The 20,823-nt window shown below is 37.2% G+C and overlaps 1 protein-coding gene across 5 annotated transcripts in view; it reads right to left on the reverse strand.

The window, feature by feature from the left end:
- key (NF-kappa-B essential modulator kenny) overlaps positions 1–20,823 on the reverse strand; it is a 145,452-nt gene that overhangs the window by 44,777 nt on the left and 79,852 nt on the right. For all 5 annotated transcript variants that reach the window (XM_068227160.1, XM_068227162.1, XM_068227161.1 and 2 more), the window contains one exon: positions 10,466–10,757. In XM_068227160.1, coding sequence (XP_068083261.1) covers positions 10,466–10,757 — 292 coding nt within the window. The remainder of the gene's footprint in view (positions 1–10,465; positions 10,758–20,823) is intronic.

Here is a 20,823-nt window from a genome sequence, read left to right on the forward strand (position 1 = left end):
ATTCAGAAAGTGATGGAACCAACCAGAGGGAAAAATATCCTGGATGTGGTGCTGATAAAACCAGATGAGCTCTATAGGGAAACTGAAGTAATAGATGGTATTAGTGATCATGAAGCTGTTTTTGTGGTAGTTAAAACTAAAAGTGATAGAAAGGAAGGTCTTAAAAGTAGGACTGTTAGGCAGTACCATACGGCTGATAAAGCAGGCATGAGGCAGTTTCTAAAAAGTAACTATGATCGGTGGAAAACGGTAAATAAAAATGTAAACAGTCTCTGGGATGGGTTTAAAGAAATTCTTGAGGAATGCGAAAACAGGTTTGTACCTTTAAGGGTGGTAAGGAATGGTAAAGACCCACCTTATTATAATAGAGAAATAAAGAGACTAACAAGGAGGTGCAGACTGGAAAGAAATAGAGTTAGAAATGGCTGTGAAAGTAAGGAGAAATTGAAGGAACTTAGAAAATTGAATCTAGCAAAGAAGGCAGCTAAGGATAACATGATGGCAAGCATAATTGGCAGTCATACGAATTTTAGTGAAAAATGGAAGGGTATGTATAGGTATTTTAAGGTAGAAACAGGTTCCAAGAAGGACATTCCAAGAATAATTAATGAACAAGCGGAGTGTGTATGTGAGGATCTTCAAAAGGGAGAAGTATTCAGTCAGCAGTATGTAAAGATTGTTGGTTACAAGGATAATGTCAAGATAGAGGAGGAGACTAAGGCCAAAGAAGTAATAAAATTTACATATGATAACAATGACATTTACAATAAGATACAAAAGTTGAAAACTAGAAAAGCAGCTGGAATTGATCAGATTTCTGGGGATATACTAAAGACAATGGGTTGGGATATAGTACCATATCTGAAGTACTTATTTGATTATTGTTTGGTCGGAGAAGCTATACCAGATGAATGGAGAGTTGCTATAGTAGCCCCGGTGTATAAAGGAAAGGGTGATAGATATAAAGCTGAAAATTACAGGCCAGTAAGTTTGACATGCATTGTACGTAAGCTTTGGGAAGGCATTCTTTCTGATTATATTAGACATGTTTGTGAAATTAATAACTGGTTCGATAGAAGGCAATTCGGTTTTAGGAAAGGTTATTCCACTGAAGCTCAACTTGTAGGATTCCAGCAAGATATAGCAGATATCTTGGATTCTGGAGGTCAAATGGACTGTATCGCGATTGACCTGTCTAAAGCATTTGATAGGGTGGATCATGGGAGACTACTGGCAAAAATGGGCGCAACTGGAATAGGCAAAAGAGTGACTGAATGGGTTGCTATATTAAGAGGGGAATTCCTCAAGGCAGTATTATCGGACCTTTATGTTTTCTTATATATATATAAATGATATGAGTAAAGGAGTGGAATCGGAGGTAAGGCTTTTTGCGGATGATGTTATTCTCTATAGAGTGATAAATAAGTTACAAGATTGTGAGCAACTGCAACGTGACCTCGAAAATGCTGTGAGATGGACAGCAGGCAATGGTATGTTGATAAACGGGGTTAAAAGTCAGGTTGTGAGTTTCACAAATAGAAAAAGTCCTCTCAGTTTTAATTACTGCGTTGAGGGGGTGAAAGTTCCTTTTGGGGATCATTGTAAGTATCTAGGTGTTAATATAAGGAAAGATCTTCATTGGGGTAATCACATAAATGGGATTGTAAATAAAGGGTACCGATCTCTGCACATGGTTATGAGGGTGTTTAGGGGTTGTAGTAAGGATGTAAAGGAGAGTGCATAAAAGTCTCTGGTAAGACCCCAACTAGAGTATGGTTCCAGTGTATGGGACCCTCACCAGGATTACCCGATTCAAGAACTGGAAAAAATCCAAAGAAAAGCAGCTCAATTTGTTCTGGGTGATTTCCGATAAAAGAGTAGCGTTACAAAAATGTTGCAATGTTTGGGTTGGGAAGAATTGAGAGAAAGAAGAAGAGCTGCTCGACTAAGTGGTATGTGATTGAAATAATAACATTAAGTTATTTATTAGACCACCTAATCAATACAAAATCGTCTTGGATGATTTACATAAATTTGTTAGCTAATAGTGGGCACCTCTTGCTGGATACATGTTTCGCCTTCCCTGAAGGCATCATCAGCCATAGTCTTAACCTTAAATTAAAAATAAGCGTCTAAATAACATGTAGTAATGAAATGAATTTTAAAATCTTGAAGAGATTTGAAGTAAAATAATATTAAAAATAACAATGATGGTTTGATAATACAATATGATGAGATATAATAGTGGAAGTATTAACAAAATTAACATTAGAAGGCTGCTAAAATAAGTACAATGGATAAAACAACATATTGTTATACAACAAGTAGTAAGATTGCATAAAAGTAAAGTTGATAGTCTGGCGGTTATAATTAGACGATGGCGAAAAAATCGTATATAATCAAAGAAAGAAGAGAGAATAAAAGTCAAAGTTAGTCGAGAGATCCGAAGTTAATCATGATCTTGAAGATAAAAGATGAAAGTCAGATGCATATGGTGAAGTTGTAGAACACGTTGAGGATATGAAGTTGGTGAATAGAAGTTGAAGAACAGTTTCATTTTTCGCCATCGTCTAATTATAACCGCCAGACTATCAACTTTACTTTTATGCAATCTTACTACTTGTTGTATAACAATCTGTTGTTTTATCCATTGTACTTATTTTAGCAGCCTTCTAATGTTAATTTTGTTAATACTTCCACTATTATATCTCATCACATTGTATTATCAAACCATCATTGTTATTTTTAATATTATTTTACTTCAAATCTCTTCAAGATTTTAAAATTCATTTCATTACTACATGTTATTTAGACGCTTATTTTTAATTTAAGGTTAAGACTATGGCTGATGATGCCTTCAGGGAAGGCGAAACGTATCCAGCAAGAGGTGTCCACTATTAGCTAACAAATTTATGTAAATCATCCAAGACGATTTTGTATTGATTAGGTGGTCTAATAAATAACTTAATGTTATTATTTCAATCAAATATCATCAATACGGACCAAAAATGATATTTATTACATGTAAGTGGTATGTTCCGAGCTGTCAGCGGAGAGATGGCGTGGAATGACATTAGTAGACGAATAAGTTTGAATGGCGTTTATAAAAGTAGGAAAGATCACAATATGAAGATAAAGTTGGAATTCAAGAGGACAAACTGGGGCAAATATTCATTTATAGGAAGGGGAGTTAGGGATTGGAATAACTTACTAAGGGAAATGTTCAAGAAATTTCCACTTTCTTTGAAATCATTTAGGAAAACGCTAGGAAAGCAACAGACAGGGAATCTGCCACCTGGGCGACTGCCCTAAATGCAGATCAGTATTGATTGATTGATTATTATCCAGACTGAAGATATGTTAACACTTTCAACACTATGCCCATATGGGATACGAGTGCACTACTTTCCTTGGTTGTGGACGGCGCCCGTATACCATGAAAGTGTGACTTTCACGGATGTTTATAGGCAGCTGCACATATCCCATATGGTTCCTGTCCCTTGCAGTCCCTTCATGGAGGTAGTAGTTTATGTAATGCAGTAGTTATCAGAAAGTTCAAACTGAAACAATAAAATAGTTTCTCCTTGCCGTGACCTCTACAGAAGCACTCGATGTGCCAGATGCTGAACGCACCAAATCTGTCAGCTGTGTTACTGTACAAACATGTCCTCACCGGCTCAATGACAGTGGTATCTTGGATATTTTATCGGGAGAAGCAGGTTCAGAAATAGATGACGGTGGTGAATACTCTGCTTACGAACCAGAATACATATCAAGTGAGAGATTGGGCAAGAAATTAATTTTTTTACGTCACTTTCAACTGCAAGTTTTTTAAGCTGCATTATTTTACTCTGAACACGAACGATAGAAATAGTTAACCTCTCCAGAAATTTGGGCTTATTTTTTCGTTTAGACGAAGAGACGCAGGCTGATGACTCACCGGTACCGTGAAAAGAAAGAGTGCAAGATTGGAGTGTGCATAGCCCAATGTTTTCAGGACTACTGTACCAAAATAAACTGTTCCTAAATAGGTAAATTTTGTATTTCAAATGTAATTGTGTTCAATTGTGGCTTAAGTAGCCACATTAAATTATTCATTTTTTATTGTTCGAGCAGGCTTATTGGCAAAACTCGTACACTGAAGTTTTTTTCCTCATACATTTTAAAAATATTTTTCATGAGACTGGTATAATTAAAATATTTTAGATATGCACTTCCTGATTAACATCTTCGTTTTGGACAGCTCACACCTTCATACGATACAAAAATACTGTGTTTTGCTGTTGTGTATTAAAATTCAGGAGAAAACACCCAGTTCAGTGCTGGGGTCCATGTTAAAATATGGTAGTGCTAAAAGTGTTAAAGATGGCTGCTCCTGTTGAAGCTGGGAAGAAGGTATTTTAGCAAACATATTCAAGGATGACATGGAATATAATAAAATAGTAGATAAAATAGATGGGCTGATTACGTGGTTGAGATACATCGATGATCTATTTGTTATTATTGATGAACAAAAGGTTAAACCTGATGGTATATTAGAGTGTTTAAATACTTTGGATAAACAAAAGCATGGGCCGATGACCTCGATGTTAGGCCCCTTTAAACAAGCAAGCAAACAAGTGCATTTTACGATGGAATTTGAAAATGATAGGACTTTAAATTATTTAGATTTAACAGTTTCTAGAAATTCTGGTCATTTTGATTTTCAAATTTTCAGAAAAGCTACTTAAACAGATACTATTATCAGAAACGACTCCAATCATCCAGGTCAACATAAAAAGGCAACATTTTACAGTTTAATTAATTATCAGATTTGCAGATGACATCATATTAATTGCAGACTTAGAAAAAGAAATGAATAGAATGCTGAAAGTCCTCTCAGGCACTCTTAAACTATGGAAATTAAAAGTAAACAAACAGAAAACGAAAGTAATGGTAGTACGGAAAAATACGGAAGAAATTAAAACCAATATAAAAATTGAAGACGTCAGAATTGACCAGCCGAAACAATTCTGTTATCTTGGTAGTATGACAACAGAGGATAATAGATGCTTCCAGGAAGTAAAGAGAAGAATAGCATTGGCAAAACAGGCATTTATGAGCAAGAAATACATTTTAACCAGCACACACATGAATATAGATGTCAGAAAATCCTTTGCAAAATCATTTGTATGGAGTACACTTCAGTATGGAAGTGAGAGTTGGACTCTGGGTAAATTAGAAAGGAACTGACTTGAAGCTGCTGAAATGAGGATATGGCGGAAAATGACTAGAACGAGCTCAATGGAAAGGAAAACCAACCTGGAAGTCTTAAGGGAAGTTAACCCATTTCAGTCTGGGCCTTAATATCCCTAAGAAATCTTCTGGACTGGGCATTTTTAAGGATATTTAAAACATATCTCTGTACCTGTAGGAGATATATGCAAGATTCTTTTTTCTTTGTGCTTGTTTGAGCATTTAAGTTTGAAAAACGCTGTTTGTATTATGTCAACTATCACTTGAGATTTTGAAATTGTTTATATATTATTCCATGTCTTGCGAATGGAAAAAAGGCCTGACGGATAACTAAGCAAGTACAGTTTTCTGAAATACTGTTATATTTACCCTATTTTGCTAATAAAAATGTGCATTGCAATTACAAAACAACAGCAATAATGAGTATGATATAAAAATAATAATTTTTCAATAACAATAGTAATAATTACTATAATGAAAATGGGAGCGCTTATGAAATTTTATTTTAATTGATAAACCACAAAAGACTTCCGAGAAAGAGAAAAAACAGTCTTCTAAACAGACAACTTTACTAATATGTAGACAATCTTACGTATTCAAGCAAATTTGAAATACGTGGGAACATTTGCTGGGCCGTAAAACGAACTCAAAATCATAATGAAATGTAAGAAGTTGTTTTGAATTCATATGTCAATAATATGTTCATTTGTGCATAAACTTATATCATAAAATATCGAAAATATCACTTTCGTCAAGCACGTTTGCCACGAGAAGCCTTGCCTTAGAGCTCACTGAGTGACAACATCTACTGTTGCATGTTGATCGAAAATATTGTAAATTCTCTGACGTAGACATATAATACTGCCATCTGCTTAAATACTCTCGTAACTAATACATCAAGAAACACGATGTAACCACCAGAATGCGTGCTTAGCTCGTTCTCGATTTTTAGTGAATTGTCAAACCTTACTACGGGCTATGCCCGCAGCGCGGCCTGAGCGTGATTTCGGCCGCTGCGAGCTATGTTCGCAATTAGACCGGAAAGAGTTAAAGAAGAGAGAACAGTTTTAAACGAAATGGAAAACAGGAAATTAAAATTTATTGGACATGTCATCAGACACAATACTTTCATCACTAACATACTTGAAGGGAAAGTGCTGGGAAAGAAAGGGAGGGGAAAACCTAGGATGAAGTATTTGGACGACATCAAGAAGAGGTTAGGTTGTCTAAACTACATGGAACTGAAACGAACAGCCAATGAAAGAAAAGTGGTTGCATCGACAAGGCATTAGCCTTTAGAATATTGATTGATTTATTGATTGATTGATTGATTGATTGATTGACTGGCATACCTATGTCTAAGAAGAATTATAATAGAGAGAGAAATATAATCCATCAAACTGCTCGTAGCAACAGATTATTCAGAAAATTTATTAATAGAATGCTAAATAAAGTGAAAAATGAACCAAAAACAACTTCAATTAAAGAGCAAAAGGAGAAAAAGAAATCTGCAGTTCTAACCTTTCGAAATAAGCACTCTTATCAACTGGCTAAAATTTTCAGGAAAAAGAACATCAATGTGACATACAAAACTGATAATAATACTAATAAGATAATTTTCAATTCAGATAAGATAGAAAATAAATGTATATTTAATAAATGAGGAATTTACAAATTAACATGCCAAACATGTAAACAACGATACATAGGACAGTCTGGAAGAAGTTTGGCTATAAGGTACAAAGAACATGTTAATGCAGTCAAACATAAAAGATATTCGGCAATGGGAAAACATATGGTTGAACAGAATCATAAATTTACAGACATTTCTAATGACATGGAATAAATACATTCAGCCAAAAAGGGAAAATTAATGACTGTTTTGGAAAGTTTAGAAATTTATCTTGCACCAAAAAAAAAAAAAAATTTTGAATCAAGTTTAAATGAGAGAAGTGCATAAGATAACCCATCGGCCATCGTATAGACTAGCATATGATCATTTAAGGAACAAAAAGAAAAAAAACTTGAAGATCTTAAATTTATATATGTATTCTCATTCAGTTCAACAAAATTTTATGTACTGATAATTTTTCATAAAATTTCGTAAGTTTTCTTTATTCATTGATATGGTGAATTAGGACACAATACTTCTTTGAATTGTAAAAAAAAAAAGATAGTGTTATATCGTTTTATTCTTTGAACTGGTCACTGATGAAGGGCATGGATGACTTCCCAAAACATGTACGGTTAAATAAATGGTTTTCTTTCATTAAAAGGAGCACTGACAAGGCGGATTCAAGTAAAACTATTTTAAATTGTTCTGTAATACATTCAGACTAGTCAATACGTATCAAACAACCATATTAACCTATCATGGTTAAGTATATCAACAGATACAAGCCTGTCGGAACGTGAGAAGAGGTGGATGTAGAACTGGGTTTAATAAGGAGAGAGCCTATCTATTCGAAGGTGGCAGTGTATGAAGATGTGGAGATACTTCTTATCCTTTTGCGTTTTTGTTATTGTGCTTATCTCCTCTTTCTACTCCCTCTTTGCACACTGACGTGTCATGTGGTGGTGGTGGTGATTATTGTTTTAAGAGGAAGTACAACTGGGCAAACCATCCTCTACATATGAGGGGGGGGGGGATCAAATATAAACAATTAAAATATTTTTCAATATAGTTTTCTGCTTTGAAAATGCATCTGTCACAGCGTATGAGCAGCTTTCTGATGCCCTACTCATAAAAAGAACAGGGTCGTGTCACTAGCCAGTTGCACACGAAGTCTTCCACACTCTCGTCATCTTCAAATCGTTGCCCTCCTACAGCTTCTTTAAGTGGTCCAAACAAATGAAAATAGCAGGGTGATAAGTCAAGGCTGTAAGGAGGATGATCAAGTGTAGTCCAGTACATTCCCTGTAGCTTGGAGACAGTTAGTGCTGCAGTATGGGGCTGCACATTGTGGAGGAACATGACCTGTCGAATCGGTTGGTCTCATCTTTTGCGGCGATATGCAACCCTCGCCTTGTTCAACAGATCGCAGTAGTAAGCAGCTTTGTGCGTCACTCATACAAAAAAATTCAATCAGCAAAATATCTCACCGATCGACAAAATGGTTGCAGGAACCTTGCCAGCTAACAGTCAAGTGTTGGCTTTCACTGGTGCTGCCTTCCCTTTCCTCCGCCACTCCTTACTGGCTTGTTTGGATTCGGGAGTGTAGTGGTGGACCCATGTTTCGTCGCAGGTGACTATCTGACTCAAAAATGAATCACCTTCTTCCGCAAACCTTGCTGTAAATCTCTGACAGACCTCCAAACATCTCAACTTCAGATTTTTGGTCAAAAGGCGAGAGACCCATCTGGAACACACTTTACGGAACTGTAGATCATTTATGATGATTGCTTGATAGTTCCCATAACTGATTCCAACTTGTTCTGCAATTTCTGATACTCTCGCCCGTTGATCGTCGTCAATAATGTCTTTAACTGCACGAATGTTTTCGTCTGTAATGCTGGTCTGAGGAAGGCGATCGTGTTGCTGATTTTCCACACATTCTCGTCCTTCCTTGAACTTTTTATGCCAGGCAAACACATGCATCCTTGACAATGTTTGATCACCAAACTGTGCGGTCAATCTCTGGCAAATTTGCTCTGCTGTAACTCTTTCACGAGCAAGAAATTTTATAATTATACACTGCGCAGTGGAGGGGTGCACCTGTTGCTCCAACATTGTAAGCGTTACTGACAAAGCGGCGGTAAATATCTAACAGCATGCTCTCCCCACTCCTAACAGTCCCACCTAAGCATAGCAGAAGCGCGGAGCCAGCCCTACCAACTGTTAATGTTCAGGAACAAAAACACTAATTAGAGAGAAAAAATGGAAGAGCACTTAGAAAAATGAAGGTATCAGTCAAAGAAAGACAACAGCCACAAAGAGCATGAACATGAAGGACTCCTTAGGCCTCGAGTGCTCTAATACAGTCAGGGTTGGAAAAGAACAAGAGTTGACCAAGCGAGGTCAACTCTTTTTCTTCATTATGTGTTCCTTTTCATAATCCTCTCTCTTCATATGTAAGTAACATAATCCAAACCAAATTATAACTGGTTCTCATTCACTCTTTAACCCTCTTGCACTCAGCTTATATGCAGGGGTTTGCTCGAAGCAGCTTAAACTAATTTTGCAACCAAATTACAAAAAATCAACACATATACAGTTCAAAACATATTAATATAAAATAAATCACACTGATATAGGAAACAATGAGCATTTTAGAAATTAATATACCTAGGATGTATTACTGTTGGTAAAGCTGGGGGGGAAAATCAACTTTGAAAATCATTAAAAAAAAATAAATAATGGTTTTTCAATAACAGAAAGATCAGAATTATTGCATCTTTCTTCTTTACTTTTAAACCTGAATAATTTGATATCAATATGATGTGCGTGCTACAATTCACTCGTGAAGTACAACACAAGTTAATCGCTGTACATGTAACTGCCATCGATGTCAGGTTCTTCATGGTCCGATACACGGTTAGCAGCTGTGACTGTGCAAAAATCTTCAGGAATAAAATCGTCACTTCCCACATATCGGGAATCACTTTCAACAAAACGAGTCACTATTACTGTCTAAATCATCTGAAAATTCAAGGATATCGGAATCATTCGGCCTTGAACATGACCCAGCCATTGCGAGAAAAAGATGATGCAAGTACATGCAACAGAGGAGTCATGGGAAGATGTATAATTATAGTTTGGGAAGTACAGCAAACACACGATATACCAAAGAAATGAAATAAACTCTGAACTAAACTGATAGCAAGATCAAATTGTTGTATTCATAAGCCAACCAAAAACAGATCCACGCAATAACAACTTCGAACAACCACAACATAAACATTCACGGCCAACAGATTTCTTTTGTCAAAAATAGAAATATTTTGTAGGGCTGGTGGATATAGCTGTTGAGCAAAATGCAAATTCAATTATTTAAGTTACTGTCATGATCACCTGTTACCATTTAACAGCCATACAAATGACCAAAATCCCTAAATAGGACAGAGCCGATGTGTCAGCGCTGTGAGCAATCTTTCCATACCCAGTGCAAGAGGGTTAAATTATGCAAAATCAAATCAAATTTTAGACTGCAACAACTCAAAAAGGATAGAATCTACTTTAACAACACACTGTATAGTCTATTCAATTCCAATACCAAATTAAATACTTTACCTGAGCTTTAAGTATTGTAATAGCTTCATTCTCAACCTCAAGTTTCTTTACTTTCTCTTTAAGTTGAGTGATTTCCTTAGTTTTCTCTGCAAGTTCCTCATCTTTACAGAGGACTTGTGCAGTGAGGTTATCCAGTTTCTCTGAAAATCCACGAGCCTGTACATCATGATAGGCATCATTGTGTCGAGCTTTAGCCTTCTCCTCTTGATGATAACTTTCCCATTCATTCAGTAATGACTGATACTCAGTAAACAAGGATTGGAACTGTGTGGCAGCATCTGCGAGATTTTTCCTGAAACAAGCAACAGGTGTACCAGGTTACAATACTATCAAAATATCATCATGACCAATATTCCTTTTAATTTTTGTTCTTTCATAACTTCTGATTAACAGTTAAATGACACAAGAGTGAGGTATACCTATTCACTACACATACAGAATGAAATGGTTTTCTTCATACAGTATATACTGGTACTAGTTTCAACCTCAAATTGTGAATATGAGAAGAAAGCATAAAAAGCCTTGAGGGTTTCTTTTTTTTTTTTTTTTTTTTTTTTTTTGGGGGGGGGTCATTCAGGAATATAAGCATTAAAAGATTGTCCAACCATTCATAGTTTACTAGGTTCTTAACGAGTATAAAGACCTTAATCCGCTGGTTAAAGAGCTGTTGAATGTGGCTTGTTATAACAGTTAAATCTCTAACAAATAAAATGATGAGATGTTTAACAATATTAGTAAAATACCAAGGAGCCTCCGTGGCTCAGGCGGCAGCGCGCCGGCCTTTCACCGCTGGATACTGTGGTTCAAACCCCGGTCACTCCATTTGAGATTTGTGTTGGACAAAGCGGAGGCGGGACAGGTTTTTCTCCGGGTACTCCGGTTTTCCCTGTGATCCTTCATTCCAGCAACACTCTCCATTTTCATTTCATAGCATCTATCAGTCATTAATATATATATCACTTTGGGAGTGGCGACCCCATCGTAATACTAGCCTATATACGATTCATTCATTACATCCCTGATCCGGTCAATGACTGGAAAACAGGTGGTAGGTTTTCATTTTCAGTAAAATACCAAATATTAACACTAAAGTACAATACATCTAAAAATATGATTATCACTTTTAAAATCTTGAGTTTTTTGGTTGATTGTTATTATTGGTAGCGAAACATTATCCTTATATTCATTGATCGAGGATTTAGCGTTGGTGGGACTGAAATTTCTGGACAGATAATGCAGGAAATAGTTTCTTCAAGGAACAGGATTTTTTAAACATGTTTTAATTAGGGTGCTCGTGGGACCACATAATTCAAACAAATAATCCAGGAAAACAGTTTCCGAGAACGGATAAACAAGCTTTCACTGTAATGGCGATGATGAGAAATGAAGGACACAGAAGCCGTGTTCAAATTCAAGTTTTTAAGCAAAAATGTGCAAAAATCTCTAACTGCAACTGATTATTTTTAAAACTCACAAATTACACTCAACTAATATTAACCCAGTACTGTTAGAATGCCTGCAGTAGTTAGTTGTGTTGATGGAACCGTGTTTGTGCAATAGATACAAACCAAACATGAAAAACCAAACCCCCATGCCACTACAGCCCTTGAAGGGCCTTGGCCTACCAAGCGACCGCTGCTCAGCCCAAAGGCCTGCAGATTACGTGGTGTCATGTGGTGAGCACAACGAATTCTCTCGGCCATTATTCTTGGCTTTCTAGACCGGGGTCGCTATCTCACTGTCAGAGAGCTCCTCAATTCTAATCACGTAGGCTGAGTGGACCTCGAACCAGACCACAGCTCCAGGTAAAAATCCCTGACCTGGCCAGGAATCGAACCCGGGGCCTCCGGGTGAGAGGCAGGCATGCTACCCCTACACCACAGGGCCGGCATGCAATAGATACAAGTAAGTCAAAATATTGAACTTAAACAGCGTGTTAGTTATGTTTTTGTTTTACCAATAGTTATTGCTGTAAATTTTTCATTTCAGGTGCAGTACACTGTACGCCATCAGCATTTCATCACATAAGTTACATATGACATTAGTTACCGATTGTAAATTAGTTTGTAGCGAGACCAAATACACCATTTGCTACTAGTTTGCTATACCGCTATTCATGCTAAGTATTTCAGATTCAAGATGGAACGTTTTTTACTGTCTAATTAACCCATTAAAAATTTTTCCTTGCATAAACGACTCAGTGCAGTAATTTTGTTATAAAATTGGAAAATAATGTTCATCTATTGTTGCTGAGTGAGATTCAACTTTTTTCCTGCTTCCAATGCTTTTATTTGAATCATATCATAAGTTACGGTAAAACTATCTGTTTTACAATTTTGCTTTACATCGCACCAACACAGATAGGTCTTACGGCAACGATAGGATGGGAAAGAGCTAGGAGTGGGAAGGAAGCGACTGAGGCCTTAAGGTACAGCCCCAACATTTGCCTGGTGTGCAAATGGGAAACATGGAAAACCATCTTCAAGGCTGCCGACTGTGGGGTTCGAACCTGCTGTCTCCCGGATGCAAGATCACAGCTGCGTGCCCCTAACCGCACGGCCATCTCACCTGGTGGCAAAACTATCATTTTTCAGCTTACTTATATACTGTAGCACTTCAGTATTGATCTCCGTACATTTACATTTTTGACAGCATGATAAGTGTGCAGTTTTTATTTGCCACTTTGAGTTTCTCTTTTTGGTTGTGCCAATATCAGGTCACATTAGATTGCACATTAAATTCTCGGTCTCCTCAGTCTCCTGACTTCACACCTTGTTTTTCTTCAAAAGAAACAGCTTTTAATTTGAAAGCTGCAAGGAAACTACACACTTCTTCTATTTCGTATTATCCAACTGTATAATTTACACACACACACACAAAAAAAACCTCACTTAGCAACATTCCACTCTAAGTTGGCTTAAGTGATGTTACCTTCACTGACAAACTGCAACCAGTTATGCCCCTCTGGTGGCCATGATCGTTAAAGCATCAAGTCCATATGGTCTGACACTGGTTAGCTGCCTCAAGTCCCGCTGGTGGAAAAGATATTTGCCATCAAGATGTTGGCCAACGAGATAAGTCAGGTGGTGATATACAATTTCCAGTCACTAGATTGCATATCAAAAGCTTGGATAAAATTGTCATCATCATCATCATCATCATCAACTCTCTGCTCCAGCAAACTAGGTATCAAACAGAAAGACATGCACCCCGGACACTCCCCACACTTAAAGACATACACTAAAAAAGTAAAGAAATTAAAAGAAATATAGTTACGAGATTTTTTCATTCACAGATGTTGTCACCTCCAACAACACACAAAGGAAGCCAGCCTTTGTGAGGCAATTCCTTACAGTGTTCTGATCTACTGGATTTAATGAAACGCATCAACTGTTACCTTCCCCACTGTGCTTTGAAGAGATGCGAAGTGCTTTTGTACATGCCTTCTCCTGTCTCATATATCTGATAATGCCATGATTGAAGGACTGGAAGATGTTTATGCAATTACCCAGGAAGAACATTACATTTATGTACTGCGCATAAATGTTGTTCGTGGGATGTATTCTCCACATTTAAAAAACAAAATTCTCCTATTTTTAACATCTAAAGGCACATTAATATTGTTTGAAAAATATGGTTGTTACCCAAGCTTTCAATATTCAATGCGTACTTGCATAGCAATCACTGAACATTTTTAAAACAACACAGTTCTCATTGATGCTTTCATGGCCTGTGCTTATAGACAGGATATAGGCTGACATAGATGTTGATTCCCATAGGGAATCTGAAATATTTGTTCCGAATGAGTAAATTTATAATACCAATATAAATGGTCCGTTATTGGACATTATAAATTTTCCAGCTAACTCAACATTCCTGGTTGCCAGCGTTTCGCCCTGTGTGCTAGGCTGGGCTCATCAGTTGGTACCTAGCACAGCTACCAAGACGCTGGCTAGTGCATACCGTGGAGGCCACTGCGTAGGCTAATTGTAGCCACAGGCAGTGCCAATGCACTATGAGAGACTGTCTCATTATCAAAAATTTATAATGTCCAATAACGGACCATTTATATTGGTATTATAAATTTACTCATTCGGAACAAATATTTCAGATTCCCTATGGGAATCAACATCTATATCATCTGATGGCCAAGCAGGCATCAATTTTTGATAATGAGACAGTCTCTCATAGTGCACTGGCACTGCCTGTGGCTACAATTAGCCTCCGCCGTGGCCTTCACGGTATGCACTAGCCAGCGTCTTGGTAGCTGTGCTAGGTACCAACTGATGAGTCCAGCCTAGCACACGGGGGCGAAACACTGGCAACCAGGAATGAGTTAGCTGGAAAATTTATAATGTCCAATAACGGACCATTTATATTGGTATTATTATGATATAGGCTTTCGGGCTTATGCCTTCTCAAGAAAATAATGTGAAATTCTTTACGTTTTGCAGAGAACTTTGCTCTGTGTCTTCAGAAAATCTTGAAAATTTCAACAGGGACACTGGCTATCAATTAAGTAATACGTGGTTGCCAGCCATTAAGGATTTACGTGATTAGTTCCCTTCCCTGTCCCTTCACTACTGTTACTTCGTTTTAGTGCTTTCCAAATTTGTGCATTCCTCATCACCAGATGTTTCATTCCAGCATAACATGACCTAATAGGTTGAAAGTCGCTTTCGATTACAATGCGGTCGTGAAAATTCAATATTCATTGAGTTGGCCCTCAACGGGCAACTTAAACGCACTCTACAGTGTGATGGTAGTAGTACCAGATCTGTAGCCTAGATCCTTTCCAACAGAACAAAGATGGCCTAGGGCACCATAGCTCAACTGGTAGAACAACCAAAATCGGGAGGTTGGGGGTTTGTATCCCACTGGTGTCTGGTTGGCCATTTTTATTCTGTACTTAACATCTCTTCAACATGTACTAAATGTACGTAACACGACCTAATAGGTTGAAAGTCGCTTTCAATAATAACTGATATGCTTGCTTACAACTCCAAATCTGTTTTGGATTCAGCAAAGTTTTAGCGATGCATGCATAACTTGTTTTATAAAATTAAAGCAAAATTACTCATTTTTAAACATGAAATAAAAAACCCTTTATTTCTACTTTCAATTTTAAAAGTTACACAATGCATATTGAAATAATGAAAAATTAGTCTCTCATATATACCATGATATATTCAGGAAATATACATATTAGACATTGGGGGGGGGGAATACATAAAATTAATTTCAATTGGTCTGGTATGAAATAATTCAAAACACAAGCCAACATTACACTGATCACAATAGTAACGAATGTCTTTCTGCACTGAATTCCCTAAAAAGTTTGCTACTTTCAGCACAAATTTACATCATCTTTGTGGCCTCTGTGATTTCTCAGTTGCAAGAATTTTCTGTGGATAATGTCCCGTAGACAACTGATTAACAGCAGAAGATACATTGAAATCTGTGTTCAACTGCACTCCATCGTTATCAACTAACATTTGCGTTAGTTGTGCTATGTAGTCAGAAAGATGAACTGACAATGCTCTTGTTTCCTTATATCCCTTTTAGACCGTGTACGCACAATTGTGCGGGTTCGTATTTTATTTATCTCTAAGCTTATTTGATGTTTTCTTGGCGCTAGACTGGGCTGCAGTGCTTGTGCGGGACACGTAGCATGTACTTCAGTTGTTTTTATTTAGAGCTTGACCACCAGGGGGCAGGAAGAAGAGTTTAAAGATACAGTTCATCGACAAGATGGCGGGAAGCAGTAATGCCTGAAATTAAGTATTTATTTATTGCATTCATATTAATCTAGGAGCTCTACTGAATATCAGAATATAATCAATGAAGTGTGTAAATTGTTTAGCGAACGTAAATTGTGAACTTACAACATCGTACGTGATACCATGAGGTTTTGAATGTTGATACGCACAAGTGTGCGGGTTAGGTTTCCCTGCAGGCAATGCATGTAAGAGTGCTGGGTGCTGCCACCAAAAGAATGTGAGGGCAGAACTAGTACTCGACGTGAGACATGTAATGTACAAGATTTTAATTGTTTAAAATACATTGTTCCACACTGTAAAATAGAACATTTGATCATGTACATGTGTATATTCACATATACTGAGCTGAATTTCCTTATTTTTTATTTTTTGTAAGTATTGAATAAAGTCCTGATACGCACAATTGTGTGGGTTCTGTTTTTTAGCTGAAAGTTCTCATCTTGTAAAATAAACTGTAAAAACACGTATTTGAGAGCATTTGAGTAAGTTTTTGACAAATTCTCACCTCCAGGTTTCTTTCAAATCCGACGACAGGGTGCCGATGCCAAAAGGGCAGTAAAGGCAAAACTCGTCCTCGGTGTAGAAAATGTAACATTTACTTATGTCTGAATGGAGATTGAATTGTTTTAAATTATTCCCCACTGTAAAATAGAACATTTGATCATGTACATATGTATATTCACATGCATTGAGGTAATTTTTCATTTTTGTAAGTAGTGAATTAAGTCCTGACACGCACAATTGTGTGGGTGCTTTTTCTCAGATGGTAATTTTTATTTTGTAAAATAACCCTTTTGCTCTCAGGCCATTTTCACCAGTCAAGCCCAAAACACTCAGGCCATTTTTCATGATTATGCATGTTAAAATGAAAAAAATTGCCGTATAAAGAAATCCCCAGTTACAAAATTGAAAAAAAATCACACTAGTACACTATTTAATATCGTTTTAGGAAAAAAATATCCCAAAATTGTCATGGCATATTTTACTACAAAATAAATTTTGAAATTTGAAAATATATTACAAAAAATAAAAATCGGTTTTTAAATACTAAAAAAGTAATATGTTTATTAGTGATGTTGTTCAGTCATTCTGAAAATAAGAGCATTTAATTCTGTATAACATGATATAATTTTGTTTTTTGTATTCTTATTTAGTCATGAGTTATAGCACCTGACGCAAAGAACTGTACACGTACCTTCCGGAGTCAGCATTTGTGTTTTAGAAAACATTCTCCTATCATCAGTACCTGTAAAATCCGAATCACTTCTTCTTTATGTACAGCTTTTCCCACATCTGTGGGGTCGCGGGTGCGAACTGTGTCGCACATGTGGATTTGGGCTGGTGTTTTATGGTCGGATGCCCTTGCTGACGCCAACCCTATATGAGGGGGAGGTAATCACTATCGCGTCTTACCGTGGTAGATTGTAGTGCAGTGTGTTGTCTGAATATGAAGAAGAAAGTGTTGGGACAAACACAAACACACAGGCCCCGGGTCAGAAGAATTAATCAACGGCGATTAAAATTCCCGACCTGGCCGCGAATCAAACCCGGGCCCTCTGAACCGAAGACCTCAACGCTGATCATTCAGCCAATGAGTCGGACTGAAATACGAATCAATATCGGCTATAACGTCACCGTCATCGTCTAAAGCATCTAAATAATCCAAAACATCGGAATTATTTAGCCTAGAACTTGGCCCAGCCATGTAAAAAAATTAGGCCTACTCGTGGCACGAAAATCTAGTAACACGAAATGTTAAACTAAAATTCACTTGAGAACACCGATAAATGTAGAATATAAACAAAATATCATTAACAATAATCTATTATTAAAATGGAAACAATAAAACGAAGGAAAACACGTATTTTGAAGCTTAAATGAGACTGTACTCGCAAGCAGCACACTTCAACTCGCCATGCGGTGAACATACGCAGTTTGATAACTTCATTTGTTCCAAACAGGTGAGCTTAGTGTCTCTATCTCTCGAGAAAAGTGTAAACTAAATCCAAAAGCTACTATTGATGTCTTTTCCTGATATCTGGGTGTCCATTAAGGTACTTATACAGCCATCCGAACACAAAGCCGATAGATCGGCACGCTGAGTGTTTTAAGCAATACCACCCAAGCCGATAGATCGGCTCGCTGAGCGTATAAGAGATAAACTAAAAATATATGTATTTAAGAGCATTTCAGTTTTTGACGTACAAACAAAAATTCACACCGCCAGTTTTCTTTCAGGTCTGAAAGGGATATAAGATAAAAGTGTTGACTACCATCATCATGAATACGTGGAAAAACACTTTTTCCCACCACTTTAGATAACATCGGTCAAATGGATAGTAGCTCAACATTTGATAATTATGGTCTACACCAGTTTTCTTCTGATTGTAATCAACCTCAGATTTCATTTTTGAACACCACCATGTTCAATTTCCACAGGAACATTGATGGCTGTCTTTCTGTGCTTAGTTGAAAGTAAGGAAACTTGTCGGCTATCTTTCCATTTTAGAAAAAATAAATTATCTTTCCAGTGAAAGGAGAGTTCATTCCATTTTTTTTCTGATGTACTAAATCAGCTGGAAGTCCAGAACAATTTTTCATGACAGTTACAACAACAGATTTTAGATTTCACAGTTCATCTAGTAAAGCAGGACATGTATAAAGCAACCCACGGTCTTTATGAAAATAATCTGCATAGAGTTGTTGCATCAACTGTGATATCCACATTAGCATGGAAGCCTGTATTAGCATTAATTCAACAGTGCATTTTGTATTTGTACAATACTGTCACAGTTGGTACATGCAAATTTCATACCGTTACGTTTATTCTCATGTTACTGTCGAAATCTTTGATCCATTTATCAAATTTGACAGTAGTCATCCATGTTCCTATATTCAACATAAACTGATGTTTTAACATTTTTGAGACACCAAGGTTTAGCAGACTTACTGATCACTGTCATCTTTCTTTTATCACTTCAGTTGGCATTAGTACAAAATACCACAGTTATTCTGTTCTTGGATTTCTTGCAACCCCTTACAGTAGCATTTGATATTGTATTATCGGTTGTATACAATAAAATAAAGCAGTTTCATTCATGTTGTACAAATTGTTGTATATTAAGAAGCAGATTTGTACAACACAAATTAAAATGTTTATTGTTGAAGCTTTTATACTCTGTACAAAATAAAAGTTTCTCTAATTTGCTTCTTCTGCTGAATGTACATTAAATCCATTATCTGAATAAGCTTGAGGATGTATTGGAAAAATGATACATATATACTGTTCATATCTAACCTAATATGTTGCCAGAACACAGTGCAAATCAATACGCCTGAAATCGACTGCCTAAGTTGATCATGAGAAGAGTTCTAGCAGGCCATATAAGTTTACAATCTTAATACGAGGGGGGAACAAATATAAACGGGATTTTATTTTTTATTTAAATTCATTTATTGATAAATAGAAGGCAATTACAATTTATTTGTCCACATAGCTTCCTGCATTGGAAATGCATTTGTCCCAGCGTATGGGCAGCTTTTTGATGCCTTCATCGTAAAAAAGAACAGGGTCGTGTCACCGGCCAGTTGCGCACACACTCGTCATCTTCAAATCGTTGCCCTCCTAAAGCTTCTTTAAGTGGTCCGAACAAACAGAAATTTCAGGGAGATAAGTCCGGGCTATAAGGAGGATGATAAAGTGTAGTCCAGTGCATTTCCTATAGCTTAGAGACAGTTAGAGCTGCAGTATGGGGCCACGCCTTGTCGTGGAGGAGTATGACCTGTCAAATCAGTTGGTCTCGTCTTTTGCGGTGATATGCAACCCTTGCTTTGTTCAACAGCCCGCAGTAGTAAGCAGCATTGATTGTGCATCACTCATGCAAAAAATCAATCAGCAAAATGCCTCGTTGATGAAAAAAAACGGTTGCAAGAACCTTGCCAGGTAACAGTCGAGTCTTGGCTTTGACTGGTACTGCCTCCCCTTTCCTCCGCCACTCCTTAGGCTGATTCTCCACGAGCAGGTAAAACGCCGCTGTTTGGCCGCTTGCGGAACAGAACTATGGGGTATTTGTAGAGTTATCTACACGGGTGGTTTGCACGCTGCAGGTGGACGCGTCCATGACGGGCAGGCGGGTCTAACGCCAGCAGAGGCATTATTCCCGCTAGCGGTAGAACAGCGAATCATACTCCACGTTGGAGCAGTGAGCAGTTTACCCGCCTCTGTTGCATGATAGGAACTGCCTGAAGTGTAATATATTCTTTACTAGCTGATGTAACCATGCTTCGCTACGGAATTCTACATTGTATACAGAATTCTAGGTTAGGTAGTGTATACATTGTGAGCAAGATTGTATTAAATTCCATAGCTCTTAACGTTACCCTAGACAGACATGCTATCGGGAAGTCAACAAACGTCTTTTCTCATACGAAGACTGGGTTAGGGAATATTCATTTTAACGGCAGGCCCGCTTGGCTACCATCAGTCACAATCAAGTTGGGGAGCATTATAACGGCACACACTCAATCTCCTCCTGCCTTTTTACCTCCTCAGCAAAGACTGTCTTAGTCATTTTGCCA

Source organism: Anabrus simplex, chromosome 4 (genome assembly GCF_040414725.1).
Source record: "Anabrus simplex isolate iqAnaSimp1 chromosome 4, ASM4041472v1, whole genome shotgun sequence".
NCBI classification, from domain to species: Eukaryota; Metazoa; Arthropoda; class Insecta; order Orthoptera; family Tettigoniidae; genus Anabrus; species Anabrus simplex.